Source organism: Orbicella franksi, chromosome 1 (genome assembly GCF_964199315.1).
Source record: "Orbicella franksi chromosome 1, jaOrbFran1.1, whole genome shotgun sequence".
Taxonomy (NCBI): Eukaryota; Metazoa; Cnidaria; class Anthozoa; order Scleractinia; family Merulinidae; genus Orbicella; species Orbicella franksi.
This window is the reverse complement of record NC_138145.1, coordinates 41,871,702-41,893,667: the sequence shown is the minus strand read 5'-3', so window position 1 is coordinate 41,893,667 and position 21,966 is coordinate 41,871,702. Positions and strand designations below refer to the sequence as shown.

General features: G+C 38.5%; 1 protein-coding gene and 1 long non-coding RNA gene across 2 annotated transcripts in view; one reads left to right on the top strand and one right to left on the bottom strand.

Annotated features, from left to right (window-relative positions):
• Nucleotides 1-21,966, bottom strand: part of LOC145482393 (uncharacterized) — a 145,719-nt gene that overhangs the window by 89,548 nt on the left and 34,205 nt on the right. The window lies entirely within an intron of this gene.
• Nucleotides 1,023-14,372, top strand: LOC145464538 (uncharacterized). The gene is made up of 5 exons (XM_081448467.1): nt 1,023-1,091; nt 1,752-2,979; nt 12,386-12,444; nt 13,193-13,331; nt 14,206-14,372. Exons 1-5 carry the CDS (start codon nt 1,023-1,025, stop codon nt 14,370-14,372), a joined length of 1,662 nt encoding a protein of 553 aa, XP_081304593.1.

Sequence of the window (21,966 nt, the reverse complement as noted above, 5' to 3'; positions counted from 1 at the left end):
CTAGTCTAATGGCGATTCTGTTCTTTGTGAAGCAAAAGCGATTTGTGGGACAAGGTCGCTTAGAGTCACCGTCCTTGCTTTATTTTAAGAATCAGTTAAGAGGAGAACGAAGACTAAGAAAATCGAAAAAAAAAAAACAACAACAACAACAACAACAAATTGTACAAAATAAATAAAACCACAAACCCGTCAAAAATTGACGCAATTTGCGCCCAGAATGTATGGAAGGTTATTTTTATGCTTGATTTTAGTATATTTAGGACCAGTAAAGGGAATTTCCCATAGAACGTCCATTAAACGCGAGAATCAACAGTCAGGTGTTGCGTTTGTGCCGCCTGTGGATAAACAACAAACATTAGGACATATTGAACACTATTTTGTCACTAGAAGCACTGCACGGTCTGCAGTCTGCAGTCTGCAGTCCGCATGGTCTGCGTTTTGGGGTGACCGCCCATTTAATAATAATCAAATCCCTCCCCTAATTGTCCCCCACCCCCCCCCCCCAAAATGCTCAATGACTTCCTAGATTAGCCTGTGATCACGTCCACCCCCCATCTTTCAGTTTTTTCCTCCATCTCACTGCGGCAAAAAAAAGAAGTTCTTTTTGCATATTACTACCAACTGGGCTCACCACTCTGCCGAGAGTAAATAAAGAGATTTATGTTCGGAAATTGATCATGACTTACCGCGCTAATTGCATTTTCAATACTTAACATGAAACAATTTGTTAGCGTATATAGCCCATACCAAACAAAATTTATTATTATTATTTAAGACTTCAGCATATGGAGGTTTCTAACGGAAAATGATACATTGAAACTTCTCACTCATATGTAGTTTTGATGAATCATGATCGATTGCAGTGCGTCCAGCAAAATTTTCTCCATTCAACGGTGTCCAAAAGAACGTTTTGAGAATTCCTCCACCCCACTCATTTCGCAACTTGCAACTCGCAGCTCCACAACTCGCATTCTTCCCATACCCTTAATTCTACGGGAGGTTCAAACAAACTCTAGACTGAAATGGCTAGGAAGTACATCATTCCCTCCTTCACCATTTATTACCATATCCTGCAAGAATTACCTTGTGATGTATGCACACAGTCTATACATGCAAGGGAAATCAAACTTTCTACATAACTCAAGTCACTGCAAAGTTTTGCAGAGTGTTTAAAGACACTTTTCAAGTGGTCTCTGGTTTTGTATAGTACTGTTCACCTTATATATGTAGCCTTGATGGAGATTCGATGTTCAAGATTCATTTTGGCCAAGGATCATTTACATTATATGATAACTATAGATATCATACGATACCAGTATCTGGTTGATTTTAATTAGTAAGAGATGTCTTGGATGATTTTATAGCTGCTCAACCCAACAATAAAATGCCTGACAGTACATCGTATGACTAAAAATTTAGTGATTGTGTACTTATCTGATGTCATATCAGTACTTGTCCATATAAATTTTTATGTTCTGTCAACGGCATTTCATTATGAGTTTGCAGCCCACTTTTTCAATGGAGTGAAGAGATGAAAAACTAGATCAAGCCTTAGTATATTCACGCATAATTTAATCTCAATAAAAGTACATTTTCTGTAATTTTGTTATACACATTAACTACAGTGTATAGCACAGTGTTAAGGAGCCAACAAACAAAACGCAACTTAGTTATAATATGAATTGACAACATGACAGTAATGCAGTGTACTAGTGTCGAACTTGTAGAACATTATCCTCTTCTTTTGGCAGACATACTTAGATGACATTTCAAAACGTGCTGAACAAGTGCGAGATGGAAGCAATCTCTCATGCAGTCGTTTGGAAGTTACCATCCCAGCATTGAACTGGGGTTCCCTATTTCATAATTCTGCATCCTTTTCCAGAGAGTTTGCTATACAACTGGCAAAATATCCTGAGATTAATGTCACATACTTGGTCCCAGAAAATTTATGCAGTGAAAGTGATAAGAACGATGCTGCCAGTTATGGTGTTACCATTGGGGAAGCAAAGGAGCAACCAGGTTTTGATGACCCCATTGAATGGTTGTACTTCTCAGCAAAATACCTCACTACTGACATTGTAGTTGGTGTAGGTGAAATGCTTGGCAAAATATCACAAGTCTACAAGGAATTGCACAAGTGCAAACACATTTATATTACTTCTGACCTGTTGGAGGAGCGTGCACGTCTAGTGGAAAGGACAACAATTTGGAAAAAAGAGTTTAAACATTATACCCACCGTGACAAAAATGTTGCACTCAGTCAGGGGGCTGATCTTTCTGTTGCTATTGGACCTAAGATGCATGATAAGCTTTTGGCTTCTCTCTGTTACCACAGGAAAGATGTTTTCAAACTCACTCCTGGTATACTCAGCGAATTTTCCGATGTTAAACGTGATACTGCTGAACGACGATGTTTTCGTATCTTAATCACTGGTGGTGGAAACCCTGACAATTTTGAACAAGAGGGTCTTAACACTGCTGCTGAAGCCGTGGCAGAGTTAAAGGACAAATCATATCACCTTTTGTTTGTTGGTTCAACAAAACGGAACTATGACCAATTTGCCAAAAAATTTTGCCAGTGTGGTGTTTCAAAACTTCAGCGGAGCATTCGAAGCCTTCCAAAACGAAGAGAAGAGTTGAAACGCTTGTTTTATGAGGCAGACCTTGCCGTCATGCCTTCAAGTAGGCAGGGATTTGGAATGATGGCTCTTGCAGCATTATCTTCTGGTCTGCCTGTCCTGGTGCATGAGGATTCAGGATTTGGTGAAGTGCTGAAAGAGGTCAGCTTTGGAACATCATCCATAGTGAATTCTAATGATGCCGAGATCTGGGCCAAAGCAATCAAGAGGGTGCGAAAAACGGAGAGGAAGGTAATGCTTCAGCAAGCTGCATCCCTGCGTTCAGATTATGAAGAGAAGTACAGCTGGGAGAAACAGTGTAGAGCTTTGGTTACGGAGATGTTGACCATGGTCTCTGGTATGAATTTCTTTGATGCATTGTATCTTGTCAGAATTTACCAATTTTAATCTATTACATGTATTTGTCAATGCGTATCTTTTGTATTGAGGTAATCAAAGTCTTTTTAGAACCATGCAAATGCGATTTCATATACTGAAACCTGACTGCATACCATTATATGATAAGGCAAATTAATCTGGCAACTTGAATGGTTCCTACTTATGATCAATTGGAGGACAAACGTATAGATGGTGTCATGAACATTTTTGGTTCCTCTTTACATGTATATGAAACAGATATAATTCTTGCTTTGGTGGCACAACGCATAACGATCAATGCGCTGTCACCTGGGTTTTTAATCCAGATGTTGGATTTATTTAATATAGCGTTCAGGACAACAGAAAATGACGGTAAAGTTGTCGGCAAAAATTGCGATAATTGCCGCGCGTAAATTGGAGCGAGAGCAAAAATGTGACAAAGCAGGGGGTGGTGGGCTCCACCACCCGCTGCTTCGTCGAGCTTGTGTTCTCGCTCTAATTTACGCGCGGCCAGAATACGGAAAAGGTCTTTGTACGGGAATGTGCGCTACGCAGGCTATCCTCGTTTTGTTCAATTTATTCTGTTTGTTGTAATCGAGCAATTGAGCACTTTTTCCGTGTTTACGTAGCCTCATCTAAACACGAGGGGGTTCGGAGAATTTCGAGAATTTTCCCAACCCCCAAGTGCATAGATGAGGCTGTGTAAACATGGAAAATGTCCTCTACTGCCTTTATAAAATGTGTTTCGAAAAACGCGCGAATCTAAAACGTCACAACCGTGTTTGCATACACTCATCTAAACACCTAAAGTATCTCAGTTATTTTATAATGCTTATTGGTCAATTTCTTTAAAGGTTAATGTGTCGAGTAAATGATTAGTATTTTATGGGAGCTCTGACTAAATGTATATTATGGTTGAACTGTTCCGCGATGACAAAGAGAATTCTGATTGGTTCCCTAAGGCCCGGTTCAGACGCCGTACTTCACATGAGCCGAATCGAATTCAATGAATTAGGTTCATGTGAAGTACGACATCTGAACCAATTAAATTAGTTGTCTTCTTGCAATGACATGTAGATAGATGATAAGACTGATAAACATTAATAAATTCTCACCTTTTGCTCGCGCATCTACCAAGTAAGGATCGCGGAGACGTATAAACGCTTTTTTAAACTGGCTTGTTCGGTCCGTATTGGAGAAATGTTAGAATCGTTATGCAGGTTATGGACCTCCCCATTAATCTGCAAAAAATGAAGAACTCGATCCGCTCTAGTTCATTAGCATACATCCCGTAACAAAAAGCTCAGATATCTTTCAATGGGGCTGTTTCAGGCCCGTTCCAAACGCCGCTCCATTCGTGCGCCGAACCTAACTGATAAGTTAAGGTTACAGTATACCTTCAGATCGGCAATTTTCTTCAAATTTGGATTTTTGGGTCAAAGTAATGGTCGAAGAGTAATCTCCAATTTCTGAAAAAAAAAAAATTGAAAAAAACTAAATATTGGCGGAGAAATGGAGGTTTTACGTTATGGCCGGAAGTAAAAGTTCCCTCTTGATTGACAGCCCTATAACGCGTATGCAATCAACCGAGACGACTTTCGCGGGAATATCACCTATATGGATACCACGAATTGGCTGCCTACTCACCTCTACTCAGTTGATCAGCATTGTTAATCCAAGCATTTTTCGTATCAGGTGTAATTCTATTAAGTTATAAGTAAACATGGACCACGGAAAACTCCGTGGACCAGTTCGAAAAAGCGAAAACAACGAAGAACGAATGAAAATACATCTCGGAGTGAAGAAGCGAAAATTGGCCACGCAGATGAAGATATGGCTATCTTATTAGAGGGCAAAAAGATCGAGTCGAGAGAAGAGAAAGGTTTTGTAAAAATCTGGGAACTTGACAGCGATAACAGCTATTTTTACAGTGAGTCTTCTGTTGAGTCTGATACCGATGAATCGTCGGACCCATTGAGATCCATTGAACATTTGCTCCGCCGCGCTTTCTTTTGTTTGTTTTCTTCGCCCAGCCACTCTAGCGTTCGTATCCTTTTTTGTCTTCACCATTTTGCCAGACCAGCTTCAAGAAAAACCGAGCTACAGAAAAATTATCTCTCCTCCTTGAGCGCATTGCGAAACTCAAGGGTGTCTTCGAGATTCGCGCATAAATTTCACCGTGAGAAAAAACTCTCCAAACACTGATTGGCTCAGTGATCTGAGAACCAGTTGAAGGCGTTTGTGGGCGGAGTTTGTTTGCGAAGCAAGAGATTTTTCTTAGCGCTGTTTTCTGGAATAAATTTTTTCGAGTCTATCTTTTTGTCGAGGGTCGAGGGTCGAGGGTCCCATGTCGAGGGTAATTTTTTTTTCTGGGTTTGTTTCTCTACTCTTTGCTGTAGGCTCGATTTCCGCCGCTCAATCGAGTCCGATCTACATGTTCCTCCCCGATTTGGTTTAATGTCCGCTAACAGAGTCTATCTTTTTGTCGAGGGTCGAGTGTTGAGGGTCCCATGTCGAGGGTCGAGGGTCGAGGGTAATATATTTTTTTTCTGAGTTTTTTTTTTTTTTTTTTCAAATGTCACAAATCGTAGGAGTCGTGAATCGGAGGCTTGTCAACCCATTCACTACATTGAAGTGTGTTTACTTTGTCATTTTTAACATCAAACCTAATTTGGTAAAATGTTGGCGTGACTTCCTGTCACACGATCAGTCAAACTTTTCAATAAATTTTCTGAAATACATGCCGTAACTACATGTACACCGTGACTACTAGGTATTACAAAGGAAGAGCCCGATGGAGAAAACGTTCAAAAAAGGTCTTACCGTCGTTTGCAACTGCCGGTCAATCAAAATTCAAAGTTTTGACAATCAAACTTCAAAGTTTACCCGCCCACTTGGGAACCTTTTGGCGCCACTCCGCAAACACTTGAAGAGGAGCAAAGTCAGCAACGCGTACGGGCATTTTGCCTTTTGCTGTTTTGAAAATCAGAATGAATTATAGGAAATCAATAGAGGAATTTCTGTCGGATATCGACTGTGGTCTTGTACGATATCCAGGGGAATTAAGGAAGAAAGGGTTCACCTCAACATTGTCCGCGCGGTGTCTAGCTGAAGATGAGATTCATTTTCTCCCTGAAGGCCACAAAAGGTAACAAAAGGCTAGTCTTGAACATGATTGCTCGGCTAAAAACGCCTGAGAGAGTAAAAAGCAGCTTGAAGCGTCAAACAGCGTCAACACAGCAGTTACAAAGCCCTGAATCAAATTTAAAATCTCCTGCGCGAAAAAAGGTCTCCACGTCAGGCTGAACTGAACAATGATGCGGACGAGTATCGAGTACCGAAAACGAGCGACGTTTCTCTTCCGACAAGCAGGCGTCAGTTACTTGGCCCATGTGAAAGGTTTATTGAGGAAAAGACTGAAAAGAGGCAAGAATTAAAGTTTAAACTTAAGGAAGCAAGCGCTAAAAGATAAGAACTTGAAGACATCTCTGCCAAGATAAGAGACGCAGCTTCCGGTCAACGCTATGTAAGCTTAATTGTCATGAAGAAAATCACACAGTTCGCACCTGCCGAATGGCAAAATAATGAGTCAGTGTTTTTCTGTGGGTAGTTGACTAGGTATCCAGATGAAAAACAGGATTTTCAGGAGAAAAAAAGGAAATAACAGCATTAGAAACGGCCGCCGCGAAAATAGAACTGGATTTGAACTGGCTTTCTACCGAGTGAAAATAGTTCTTTGAATAAACACATAGAGGAAATTTTGCTTGCAAAGTTTCTCCATGAATACGTTTAATTTGTTTTAATTTCCTCTATTTATTTCCCATCATTCATTCTGACTAGGTATAAAATACTAGGTGGAAGATTGTATTCACCAAGTTTGAAGGATGTAGCTTAGCTAGAAGACGTTCAGTTAATTTTTCTAATTTTCCATACATTTGTCTGTATTTTTTTTTTCTCGCGAACCGCGTCCACCCGGCCAAATTTACAGACAAATGTATGGAAAATTAGAAAAATAAACCGAGCGTCTTCTAGCCAAGCTACATCCTTTAAACGTGGTGAATAAGCTCGCAAATCTCACAGATATTTTTCATCCGGCGACCAATCGCAAAGCCCTGCAAGTTTACCGAAGGAGAGTGGTAATTTAGATCGCAAAACTCACAGATATTTTTTTAACAGCCAATTTACCGAAGGAAGAAAATAGCCGTGAATTTGCTTCCAAAGCTTCCATCGCCTCCCGATTTCACCTACAGTTCCTGTTTGATAGATGGCAAAAGAATATTTCTCATCGCGGCCCGTCAATAACATGGAAAACAATGAAGCCAGCACTCCACGAAATCGCATTGGTAGTAACACGACCTAAACAACTACAGCGAAATAGAAAAAAAGGTACACAAACGAAGCCAGGGAAGGCGTTGTTATTTGTTTTCCACAGTGAAAAATTTGAAGCTAACAATGTGAAATTCGAAGCGAGTGAGGCACTTTGACACAACATTGCCACTATCAATACAAATATTAACGCGAACCACATTCTGTTATCCCTATGTGCTATCTTTTTGTTGAAGAAATTTCAACTGCAAAACTTAATGTTTAGATCTATTTCTACGCGGATAGCCATTCAAAAATTGATGGCATTAGTACATCAGCCAAAGCATCCAGCGTGATAAAGTCACATGAAAAACCGGACTTTGAATGTTATAGAAGGTTATAGATGAATAATCAGGTCTGTGATATATTATTAAACTCTCGACATGGAACCCAAAAAGATATCTGAATCGAGAAGACTACATTTAACCAAATCGGGGAAGAACTTGTAGACCGGACTCGACTGAGTGGCGGAAATCGAGCCTACAGCAAGGAGTAAAACAACAACCCAGAAAAAAATATTACCCTCGACCCTCGACCCTCGACAAAAATATAGACTCAATTTTTTCGCTTGAAGCAGACGCTTTAAAGAGTTACAACTCAAAGGGAATTTCTTCGATTGCCCTCAAATTTGGACAGTGGCTAGATTAAAATATAATAAACAAAAACATATCTGCGAGTTGTTTATTTCGAAATATTTGTTCTTCGAGAGCGTTTTTTGTACGATCACTTCACATTTTTTAAATCCTATTTCGAAAATGTTCTGTAACTTTTTACTGCAATTGAATTTGGCAAAACGCAGACACGATTTTTTAGCGCTTTTTGTCTTTAAACCGGGGAAAAAAAATAAACTGGCGAGAAACAAAATTCGCTTTGACTTGTAGCTTCCAAAAGGTGATTAGGGCGTTCGCCTTTAGTGGTCCTGAAAAAAATCGGCAATTCATTTCATTTCAAAATTCTTGGTATAGTTTGATAGCCAGCTCTATAAGCTTTAATTTGATATAGGGGTTTAGGTATCTGCCGCTTAAACCGGACGCGCTATATCGCTCGGGCGCGAGACACCCCTTAAGGTATACGGTAACCTTAAGTACGGCAGAAGAGCGGCGTTTGAATCAGTTTGGTTTGGCAGGTTAGGTTTGGTGCGGCAAGCCACATGAAATTCAGAAGGGTCTGTCGCACTATGCGACGTTGGAGCGGCAGCTGATTCGTACGGCGTTCTCCTCATGTGTCGAACCTAATGCATAAATTACTGTAATGTAGTTTTCATATAACGGGACTCGTGATTAGCTCAAAATTGAGTGGCGTGACTAGTCATGCATGAAGCTCGAAGTCGCTAAAAATAAAGACAACAAAATATGCCTTCGATTTATGAGAAACGGGACTGTATAAGCGAGTTTCTTTAGCGCAAATTCAATTTGCTTTTTCTTCATGATAATAGCCCAGCTTATGAGATTTCCTTTTAACAAGTCGAATTAACCGGGAGAAAACCTGTCTAAATACAAACACTGAACCTTGAGTTCGCCCTAAAGTCAAACTTAATCAAGTTTGGTTCGGCCTCAGTTACTTTTGCGGGTAACATTTTAGCTCTAGGGAAAGTTGATGCATAAATACTGAGGTTGGCTTGATCTACGACTGTTTCTAGCATAGTGGTTATTTACCTTCCTGGGGGGAAGAGGGGGGTGGTAATCCCTTATATGGGCTATATAGGTATATGCGGCCCCAAAGGGTATGGTTTTTCAGCCGTTTTGGACATAAATAGGGTATCGATTTTGGCCGAAAAGAAGAGGAGCCTGCACTCATTGTGGTCAGTTGAATGAATACCCAACGCTCCCTACCCCCCCCCCCCCAAAAAAATATCTTTTCATATTTCGAGCTGATACCAGTTTATTTTTGTTTATTTTTTTTTCGAAAATTTAATTTTACATATTTTTCTCATAATTATCACAATTATTCGATGTTCCGGGATGTTCCATGTTCCTGGTTTTATCGACGGCCTTTTACAGGCACTTGTTTGAATTGGTTACTATAGTTATTATAATCAACATTGTGATTGTGATTGGTGAATTTAGTTGAGGGGACTTAAAATGATTGGTTCATGTAACTGTCCGATTACAGCCATCTGTCCGATTACAATTTTGCAGATTAATTAGTTCAAAATACAGCAGTTTATGCACCAATCACTTTTGAGGAAATTGTAATTGATATGATTAAATTGTGAAATTGACCAGCTGAAACAGTTGCCCACTACATAGCTCTATGCCCACTGGGGATAACAGAATGCTCCACATGGCTGACGTACGATGCGCCTTTGCGCAGGTTTATCTCATCTTCTGTTACAAAGGAAACCGGTCTGCCATTTAATGTGAGACTTGTGTCGTTGAAGTTTTGAAAATTGGGGAATATCACTCGGATATTCCCCAGTTTTAGCTGGAGTATATTCAGTCACGTGACGTGTTTAGACCAATCGCGTGTAAACGAAAATATTTGATGGATTAATCAACGGTATTACGCCCAACCTTCCCATCACGCACCGCGCGTATGTCTCGTTGATTGTGCTGGCCACTGAATATTCTATGGCATGGTATAAAATAGTTATGCAACGCTCTCTCATTGTATACCATGGAATATCCCACGGGTCACTTATATTTTCTTGGTATACACACCCACTAAAAGCTCGTGTGTTTTTGTTAAGGTTTAATCTTGAAGTTTGTGACACCTAAACATAAAGTGCGCGACGCGTGGCGTGAGACATATACACTGTAGTACGTACATCCGGTGCAGTATACACGAGGGAAGAACATTCAAAAACGCAGTGAAATTAATGTAAGATTTGTTCATGAAAAAATACTTTGTCTTGAAGTGCTACATGTTTTATAATATTGTGTTTTTATGAAGCGTTGTAGTTATTAGCCATATTGCGAGTGTTATGAAACAGAGTAACGAGGTAACGAGAAACCTGGTAATGAGAAAACATTTCAAAGGGTAAAAACTTATATTAAAATCTTTTAAAAATGCGTTTAATCAATGACAGTAGTAAAGGAGTCGGCGGTTCGAAATCATTTTTGCTTTGCAAAAATAATTTCTAACAAGCCAACTCTATACTTTTCAAATAGTTTGATGGAAATATTTTTTGGTAAACTATATGGAAATATCTTTTAGATTCAATCATTTTATGCAAAACTATATAGAAATATTTTTTGGATTCAATCATTTTATGGTAAACTATATTGTTTTTATAGAAGTTGGTTGCGTTTAAATTTGGTTGGCACGAAATGTTTAAGGGGGTATTTTAGTTTTGTATTTTATAATGTCCATATGCTAAACTACTAATACCATCATCTAATATACATCTTTTGTCATCAAAGCAACTGAGACTGATCTTATTGAGCTCATAGCTTCCAAGTTGATGATTTATGCTTTGAATAGTTTTCATTGTATGGTACATCTGCTCATTAATTCTTATAGTCTTCATGTTGTCTATCTTTTTTAATTACAATTTTCTTTATGCCTTAAGCTGTCTTATTATTTTGAACATTATCTTTATTATGTTAAATATAAGAGTACATTATCATGTGCTTCTGTAAACAAAATTCTAACCAGATAACATTTTTGGGATCACATACAGGTTTTGTCTGGTGTATAATTCTCTTGAAATCAAATATTATTTTACGAAAGATTTTAATGGATAAAACTCCGGCCGATTTGACACGCAAATGAACAGACACTCGAAAGTTAATGAATAATTCGTAACTAAAAACATTCATTGAAGTGTCAGCTTTTGTTTCCAGTCCAAAATACAATTACGAATGCATTTCCGGGATAGATTAAACAAGATTACCCTTACCGATCTGCCATCCTCGTTCTCCTCCATCTTGAAAAGAACTCAAGACGAGACAAAGTACGTTGTGTAAAACCACTGAAAATTTATTGGAAACCCCGCCAAAAAAATGCTAACTTGAAATCCAACTCGAAATTCTAACTCGGTAAATAGGCAACCTCTCAGATTACAGCACTCAGCAGCACTGAACTTCATTACATTTTCAGAGTTTTCTTACGGACGAAACTCGTGCTCTTATGCTAGTACACCTGGAGTTTCGACTGACCATAGTTAATAGAGGGAAATGGTTAGGGAGGCCGGTAAATATCACAGAAGCAAACAAACAGGCTAAGATTTATGTTGGAAGGCCCTTGACCCTGCACATCTTTTGTTTTATGCTCATTGACTACCCATGAGTTACGTAATCGCAAGGTTTCTATTGGTTAGTTGTATGAGCACACTTAACCACCTTTTGTATTTTGTCAAGTTTTGTACAGGGTCAACCCCCAAAATAGCAAACAAAGACATACAACAAAGAACTTTGCCAAGTTTCCTAACCATTTCCCTCAATTAACTATGGACTGACTTGGTTCTCTATCACGGCGGACGCCTTTGACCCACTAACGTCTTCGTTTCTGTAATTTTCTAAATGACTTCTGTTAGCATTAGATGAGTCTTCTAACTGATTTTCTTACTGCTTTGCCACAAACGTGTTTTGGTTGAATATTATGGACTGATAAGTTCCCGATAGCTTTCATCCCGGCTGTCATTTATCGAAGAGAGCACATGGAAAACAGCGCATTTTAATTCTTCCATTTGCGCATAACCACGATTCCTTGCTTCTCTGATCTTACCGCCGACCACAATTTGTTACGTTTTGCACGAAGAGTGGTTGAATGTTCTTATGTTGTAATTTTTTACCAATTAAAATCTGCTGCCTCATTCGCTCGCTTAAGGCTCACTCACTGTGGCAGCAATGATTCCCTGCAGGCATGTCTCACAGAGGGAATTGGCCATTTGAACGTGCTTTTTTAATTAGTGTTCCCCTGAAAGATCCGTTAACTAGTAAAAAGGTAATCATTCCTTACTGATCTGAGGAAACGTAACGGGCACTAAAACAAATTGATAAGAACAATGTAAAATTTATTTTTGTTGCTGAGAAATGTATAGTCTGCTTATTAGTCTATATGTATTGCTCTTATCCAAGGCTTACAAGAAATGAAAGGAGGAGCTATAGAGATTATCCCGCGTGGAGGCCCTTTGGAGGTATTGCTTTTAAAATTGCCACTTGTATTACATTATGCTTTAACCTTAAAGGAACAATAATGAAATAGCAGTAAAAGATGTGTAAGCACTTCGTTGGAAAAGTACAAAGCAATTAATCTGACATTTTAAATATGAATCAGTGTTAATTAATTTCTTAATAGTGAGTTTGGAATGTAACTTAATACCAGAAAATATCCTGAATATGGTTGTTGAACATTTTGTTTTTTCATCATTCGAAACTTTCATACCGCGAAATCCGTTAGGCCTGCCCTTTATAATCATAGCTTCAATTTTCAAATAAAGTGTGGCAGACCCTTCGTTGCTAAGATGGTAACCTTACATAATTGCTGAAAAGGAAAACTGAAGAGGCTTAAAATGAACCAAGAAGAGGCTGAAATATTTTCTGCGCCTCATTTATCTTCTCGTTACTTTCTTGTAGAGAGGTGTTTGTAATCATGCGATTAACATTTAACTTCATCCACATCTACTTCATGAACGTTAAGTGTAAATTAATTAAGAATTGAAATAAGCATCCCCTCTTTATTAAGCCCTCTTCAATAGTAATGGATGTAGAGATGCTACCCAAACAGACTTGAAAAGAGCAGGGCGTACCCCTTCCTCCCGCCCCCCCTCCCCCGCCTCTATAATTGGGGGCGGGGGCGGTAAGAGAGCGTTTAGGGTTTTTCTTTCTTTAAACACTCTCTGCACACCTTTTAATGCAAACCACTTTTAACGATTGCTTAAACAGGGCGGAACAAGCTTTCACCTTATGTTTACATTATTTGTCCCGGAAGAAGTGACATCAGTTTTTGCCACATTTGGAAGCCATGGCAAGTGTCAGCTGAAAAGAGTTAACTCAAATCTCTTCGAAGGGGAGACTATTCCGGGTGAGTATCTTGCTGTTTTGGATTAAGTAATCCAAGTTTTATCCCTCTGACTTAAATGTGTAAATTCTTCTACAGGACATCGCTTTACGTGTTACGTGTTGTATTTATCACGTATACGAGCGATTGTTATGAAGGCTGCCTCTGTTTTTGGCTAGAAAACGTGACACATAAAAGCAGCTAGCTACTTTTGCCTACTTAGTTTGTGTCACTTTGCCCTTTCAGTTGTCTACCATTTGCTTAATTGTTTGGCTACACTGGTATGAATAACATGCCGTATAGATACCATTCTGACTAAGGGCGAGCGCTGATTCCTCGAACAAAACAGCGCGGTCTGAACTAGGAAGGCTGAGGATCGATTGATATTCTCCCAGAACGAGCAAAGTTGACTTAAAAGACTGAGACTAAAGTCTTTACATAAAATATGTTTTGAAATAATTCGAAAAAAATCAAGAGCCGACAAATGCAGAATTAAGTTTGCTCGGCTTCATTTGCGCTTTGTGTATGGCTTTAATGAGACTGGACATCTTGAGTAACCAAACCTTAAACTACAATTGTTTTAAACGATCTGAGTCTTGTTTACGTATTCATGTAATTATTAATATTAAGGTTTTTATTTCTCGAATTGAGAATCTTATTGAGAAGGCGTTTCGTTCAGACTAATTCATATTTATAGAGAAACGTTGATGTAAAGATGTTAAACAAAGGAACAAGATATATTTTGCTTTTCGTAGTCGATGCAAAATATACAAGTTTAAAACAGTTACTCGAGTTTTACGCTCCTAGCTAGTGTGTGGAACTCGAGTAACTGTCCTAAATCTCCCATCCCCAGATTTGTACAAAGATGTTAACATATTTTTAAATACTCTGATTTTAGCTGCAGCAACACCGGGAACTGTTCCAGTGGTGATCACGACGCTGGAAGGAAATCTCCTTGGTGAAACAACATTTCGTTATACTGATGGATATGAGGAAAGGTTGGCCGAGAGAATAGTCTTCGATCCTGCGGCTCAAAGAAGCGTTGTTCGTAAAATGCACGAATAGCAGGAAGAAAAATGATATGTCAGTCAATTCCAGTGGTACTCTCCTACCCCCGATTCAACCCCTCGAAATAAGCGATTTTTTTTTAAAAAAGGCAAATTTACTGTTGTGGAATCAAATAAGGGAAAAGTAAAAGGAAGGCAAATGCCCCGCCCCCGAGCTCATGCCGAAAATTACACTGCACAAAATTTTTACAATAATAATGAAAATGTGTGCATTGTACCAACATTATTTTGTATGTTGTTTTGTTTGCATGTGCTTTTATCCTTAGTCTCATAGCTTCAATTCCCCTGACCCCTGTTAAGCTATCAGGTATCAAAGTTAAAAAATTTTGATCGGTAAAATACTGTAAATAAAACCCCAATTTAGACTCCAATTCAACCACCGGCTTAGGTCGTCCTGATGAGGGTTTTGTATTGTCGTTCATGTAAATGTTTAGTATTTAAAGTACAATTTTATGAATAGCTCTATTTTATATGTAAATGCTGATCGCCAGTTAATACCAGTGATCCAGTGATCACTGATTGGCCTTTTAGGTTAAATAAAGTCTTTTATGTGGCGAAACAAAAATTTAAGATAGATAGATAGAAACTTTATTAAGAATGTCATCAACCACCTAGCTGGGGAAAAACTCCCCTACTAATACTGGGACATAACAAAAACGAGTTAAATTAGAAGAAAATAACAGACTTAAGGAAGATTTCCATTTTTCGCATTATTTTACGTCCGTCAGAGGGGGTGAATTTTTCGTCCGTAAAATAAAATAGAACAGATGTATGGCCGGCTTGAACAGTGAGTGTTGAGAGCCGGACAACAAAACCCCCTGTTTCCCGTGGGACCAGTCATTTACAACAAACCGCAAAAACAAACAAAAATGTTTGTAATAAGGTATGAAATTGTAAGCGACTAGTATTGCAAGTAATGTAAATAGTGTACTTTAAATCGAGTATTGCAATGTTTGTGGTGTAAATGAGGTAATTGTGTAAAGTAATTATGTAAGTGTGTGTTGAATGAATAAAAAAAAAAATGTTTGCTTGACGACAAATTTGCCGCGGTTTCAAGGTGAACGACCTGAGCATGTGCGAGTCAAACGTTCAAGTTGTTTCGAAAGGGAGTTAGTGAGTTTTGTTCGCCCTAGAGAGTTAGTGAGTTTTGTCCGCCCTAGGGAGTAAGTGAGTTTCGACCCATGACACCTCGTTCTAATTCCTGACGAATTCCTATTAAGGGGTCATTTTCCATTCCCCCGAGGGTGGCTGCTTGATAGACGCTCGACAGTATTACAGTCATATGCTATTTTAACACTTGTACAGTTAAAAAAAAAAACAATACTAAAATAGAATGTACTTGTCATTGAAGAATTAAAAACTTACGAGTCTTAAATTTAATAACAAACAACAAACGGAAACGATTTTTAGGAAACTGATCATCTCAGATAGCTTTAGAATTTAGATTCAATTCATATAATCCGTAAGTGATCAACAGGAGATGAAATAAATAAGAGAACAGCAACATGTTTGGATTCTCTGCCACTTGAGATACCCGGGAATAGGAAAAATGACCCACCCCCAGGTAATAATCAAGTTTGAAATGTAAATGTCCGGCTAATGCCCGTGGAGGGGGGGGGGGGGGGTTAGGTACTACTAAAATTGGCCGATGCATAATTAACTAGAAGTTATTACCCGTGCAAATCGACCAAGCATTGTTCTGTGACACTGTTAGGTCAAAATATGTCTCGGGGTACACTTTACACTTTACAATTTAGAATAGACCAATTTCGGCATATTAAAATTCAGCCTTAAACAACTGACCTCAGCACGAGGCTCTTGGGAATAACTACAGAGTTTGTGGGGTTTATTCCCCAGAGCCTCGTGCTGAGGTCTGTTGTTTAGGCTGAATTTTAATATATCGAAATTGGTCTATTTACTTGTACTTCTACATTTCAAATTCCACTCGAAATCATGTGATTTTTATGTGATTACTTATACTAATGCTTAGTAAATATTTGACTGGCATTGAAGTATTCTGATTGGCTGGTTCTCTCAACAGTATAAAGATAATGACCTGGGCATTTTTCGACTCGATAGATGACTGGAAGTTTAGTATGAATATTCTACCGAAAATTCAGAAATAAAGTCTAACTGTTCTTGAGAAAACATACATGTAATAGAATTTTAATTTTGCGGATAGTTGGCGGATCAGTCTGGTAGTGTAGTTTTATAAGAGGAATGTTAGGAAACAGAGGTTCCGGGTGGTTACTGATAAATTTTCTTTTTTCTTAAAAATTTAGTGGAGAAAAATTCGTTGATAGCTAAAAAATTTTCAAAGTGTGGCGAAAATGGCATTGACCGTTTACAAACGGGACAACTGCGGAGGAGATAATAAGCTAGGATAAGATACGATCAAGAGAAATCAGGGCTTATATATATCATAGTTAATTGAGGGAAATCAAATCAGTCAAGTCACTGAGATTAGCTTGGCTTTGCAGACTTTTTGCCGAAGGCTCATCTCCGTGGAAAGCTTTGTCAATCATCTACTCAAAGAATTCGGCGGAATTTTCCTATTTAGATGTAATTATGATATGAACTCCTTCGGTGGTGGGCAGATTTTAGAACAGAATTTTCGACAAAACCTCTAATATCTGAGTGCATTATAGGGAACAATAACAACATTAAGACAGATTGTAAAACCATCTACTACCCACATTATGTAGAAGCTGAGTTTTAAATCTGCAAACATGTTATTAAATATGAACAACTTAGAATCCTATAACATTGCAAAAAGAAAAGATTTGAAACAGTCAGATTTCGTAGTTAGGACCGGAATTCGCCAGGCTATTCCACCCAGTCTAGAACGTTTAGAGTTTAATGAGAACGAATTGGACTCATTAGAATTTCATTGTGGGGAAAAACGTTTTAATCCGTTAACAAGTAGAAGTAAACATTTTTATGTATTGCTTATTTTGAGAAAAGCTAGAGTCTCAAGAGGTTTCACTAAATGGAAAGAGAAATTTTGCCTGGACGACACAGCTGTTTCCAAAGCTTTTCTTAATGTGAGATCCATCTCGTCTGAAACCTTTGTAAGGAGCTTTCAGTTCAAGATTTTGAACGATATTACTTTAACCAATTACTGCTCAGCAAATGCCCTGTGCACATTTTGGGGAATTGAATCGGAAACTGTACATCACCTATTTTATGAGTGCTCTTTCACTAACCTAATCTGGACTGATTTTACATCCTTTTGGTATTTGGTTTCTGGCGAAAGAGTGGACCTCACGTTGCAAGATGTGTTACTAGGTAAATTAGACGCAGAAATAGGACTATTGAATTACTTTATTGCGCTTGTTAAACTACATTTTTGGATAAGTAGGAAACGTGGTGTAACTCCTAATCTAAGTGCTTTTAAGGAAACTGTCAAAGTGAAATTTAGAACTGAGAAATATATAGCTATGAAAAACAACACAGAACTTTACTTTCAGGCTAGATGGCAGCCGAATGTAAAATTCATATTTGAAACTTAATTTATAGTATCCAGTCTTACTTTTATTTAATTTCATTATAATATGAAGGCATGTAAAATGACTGATGTTACCAATGTTAGGTGTTACTGTACGGGTCCGCAAATGATCCCAGGACCGCAAATGATCCCGGACCGCAAATGATCCCCAAATTGAACCGCAAATGATCCCGGACCGGAAATGATCCCCATATTGGACCGCAAATGATCCCGATCAAAAAAGAAGGAATGGCATGGATGGTGGGATGGTGTGGGTAGGGAATTGGCGTACGTGAATACCGATGTTTTTATTAAAGCCATCTTATAATTAAAATGGCTTACAACTTGATTTTTTTTTTTTTTTTTGCATACTTTCGACTAGACTTTGTTGCTAACTACGATGTTATGAATATCATCACTAAATCATCAAAACACGACTTGGCTTACATTTCTTTGCAATTCTGAGTAAAATTATGATCAATGCAACACACGCGTGGTGTTACTGTACGGGTCCGCAAATGACTCCCAGGACCGCAAATGATCCCGGACCGGAAATGATCTCCATATTGGACCGCAAATGATCCCGATCAAAAAATAAGAAATGGCATGGATTTATGTTAGAGGAAGGTGAGAACATGTACAAAAATAATGAACTAAAAAACATTTTATCATTTTGCAAAAAAAATATTCCACAGTTGCTGTTTTGTTCTTCGAAGGGTACAGATCGTTTTCACTGTCACGCAATAAAAAAAAATAATAAATCCAAAACCAACCAATGGAAAGAGGTAAGAAATTGTGATGTAAGCTGTAGAAGATAACTAAATAAGACACTTCCCCAAGTTTTAGGCCTGTGCGTTTCCCCAAACTTCAGATATTCGTCGCAAATGTTTCCCAGAAATTTACGGAGTCTAGTAAGAGAACGCCATGTTGGTGTACGTACATCCGTGGTACACCAATATGGCGGCCGGAATATAGTGTAAACATCTGGAACTTACTTTGGCTTTCTAGGCGACTGATTATCAGTACTAAACAAACAAGCATTTATATAAGCACTTTCCCTAATGCTCTAACTTCTAAAAAGGCTCAAAATCACGAGATAAGTATATATTTTTCAACAAACTCAATCGTAGCCTTGTGTCACGCCAGCTCCATAACCCTGAAATTCAAAATGCTCTGGTTTCAAACGAAGTACGCTAATTGTAAACAGATATAAATATACCGCCTCTTATGCCTGATGAGGATAAAAACATGTCACATGAAGACGATTTATTGAATTAGAAGTCTTAGAAAAACACATACTTGTAAACATTCTCGAAATGCCGGTGGCGATAGTATCAAACATCTATCAAACAGCTAATTGACAAAACGAAGCGCAAGGCTTGGCTTTGTGTGGTCATGAAGCTGAACTTCATAACTATAGCTTGGAATTTTGGCTTCTTAGAATACTCAAGTAGTCATTTCCGAGGAATTAAAGCCAAAATACGACCAAGTAAAAATTACAAAATAAATTTGTTCAAATTTCCAGTGCTACACACTAGATGTTTTACAGAGTGATGAAGCGTTGTAGGCTTGTGGGTCTACTCAGGTGACAGCGTCTTCCATAACAGTTGCTTCATGGTTAGTTTAAAACTTTAGACGATTGGCGTTAATGGTTGATAAAATGTGATTTAACTATAACACCGAAATATCAATGTTTAAAGTGCACCTAACCCCCCCAATTTTTTTTTTCGCTAAAACGAATCTAGACTTGATTTGAAGTATTTAGGCGAAAAAATTTTTGAATTTGGTTGAATCCTCGATTTCCTGTGCCCTTTCAAAGTCGCGCTTGAAGGTTTCACGACCGCGTTTTAGGGAGTCTGGGGCGGCGGTACCTGATGACGTCTACCCAAGAACCAAACACAATAGCGCCTCAGTCAACTCTCTGTATTTGCTCGAGAAAATGGAATACAAAACTAATCGTTCCGATGTATTTTGGAACTAAAACGTCCAAGTTTTGTCTCAGAATCATTTCTTTTTCGTCACTGGAGTCAGAGTTAAGTTTCGATTCGGAAGACTCCGAAATAAACTTCGATCGAGCACGTTCGACAACTGTGAACTCACTGCTTAGAGTTTTAAGAGCAATTTACAATATTTCAAGCGACGAAGGGGAAGACTTCTTTGCGGACGAGCTGCTTGTATATTAGGAATGGAAAGCTAGATACGAAGTGGAGGGCAGGCAAACGAAACGTAGGAAAGAAAACTCAAGGATTGCTTTGGATGGTAATTTCGTCAACTAAACATAAGACTCCCACGCGTGTTTGTAGCCCGTTTACATTTGTCCTTAGCGAGAATGTATTTTGTCAAGGTGTGATTGTTCTGTTAAATCCAGTTTATGTTTTGCTTTCAGTTGAATGCTTCATGTTTATAAGAGCGACGTACGTGTTGCAGTTTTCGAGACTTGATGACCTCCAAAACATTGGCTTCGATCGATTGAAAGTCGTATTGTTTAGACCTGTATTTTTGAAGCTGCGGGAAGCAAGGCGGAAGGAAACATTTCATACAATTACCGATTTCACATTGTCACACGTTTTTAAGTCGTAGCTACAAATAATAATGTAAATTGTTCTCAAAGTTTGCAGTGAAATTCGTCGGATAAGCGAAAACGATGTGTTCCCTAAGCGGTCCGCAAATAATTTTACGCGGTCATATTTTCGACGCTATTGCACAGAATCTTTGTCGCACTGCTGATTTCCAAACCTTCGAAAAACTCTGTGAGTCTAACAATTTTGTTATCATGTAATTCTAAAGGATTAATCTTCGATTTTCATCTAAATCGAAAGAGAAATAAGTGTTGGTTAGCGGCGTACAGTTGCGATCTATTTACATATCAGTATAACGCTTCTTGATCATGATCGGATCACACAACTTTGCCGGTTATGTTATAAATACTGCGGGATTGGAAGATATAGGTTGTCGGTAGTATTTCTACAAATTGCTGGTTAGCTTTAAGCAGAAAATTTATGAAAATAGCGTTCAAAAGTCTGCGGAACAAGGTCCAGTGAGAGTTCTTTAATGGTTCTCACAGATTCAGTTCGCTTGTTTCGGTTCGACAAAATCAACCATCGTTTAAGTCTTTATTGCACCATTAGCCGATCATCGTCAGTAAATTGTACAGTATATCTTTTTTTGGATCTGGGATATTGCTGCAACAGTCGATAGCACTTCTGGAAGGCATTTCTGCGCACTTTTCGAATGTGTATTGCACCGTCCTTAAGGAAATGAGAGGACGTGAGATATCCAACCTTCCTGGGTAGACGTCACAAGAGCCGCTGGACCCATTCTCCTCAAACTCGGTCGTGAAACAAAATGGCGGTGTTTTGGAGCTATTTTCGAGATTTCGTCGGGGCACAGAAAATCGAGGATTTAACGGAATCCAAATATTGTTTCGCAGAACTATTTCAAATAACAAGCAGATCGTTTTAGCGAAAAAAAAATTTGGGGGAGTTAGGTGCACTTTAACAAAGGAGGATATGTAGCGTGTGTTGCATTGATCATAATTTTACTCAGAATTGCAAAGAAATGTAAGCCAAGTCGTGTTTTGATGATTTAGTGGTGATATTCATAACATCGTAGTTAGCAACAAAGTCTAGTCGAAAGTATGCAAAAAAAAAAAAAAAAAAAAAATCAAGTTGTAAGCCATTTTAATTATAAGATGGCTTTAATAAAAACATCGGTATTCACGTACGCCAATTCCCTACCCACACCATCCCACCATCCATGCCATTCCTTCTTTTTTGATCAGGATCATTTGCGGTCCAATATGGGGATCATTTACGGTCCGGGATCATTTGCGGTTCAATTTGGGGATCATTTGCGGTCCGGGATCATTTGCGGTCCTGGGATCATTTGCGGACCCGTACATTACTAAGATTATGTAATTTTTTTTGTTTTTGAACCTCACAAGGTTATAATAACAAGTGGAAAAGTGAAAAAAAAAAAATAATAATCGAGGGAAATGGTTAGGAAACTCGCTAAAGTTCTTTGTTGTATGTTTTTGTTTGCTGTTTTGGGTGTTGACCCCGCACAAGACCTGGCAAAATACAAAAGGTGGTTACGTGTGCTCATA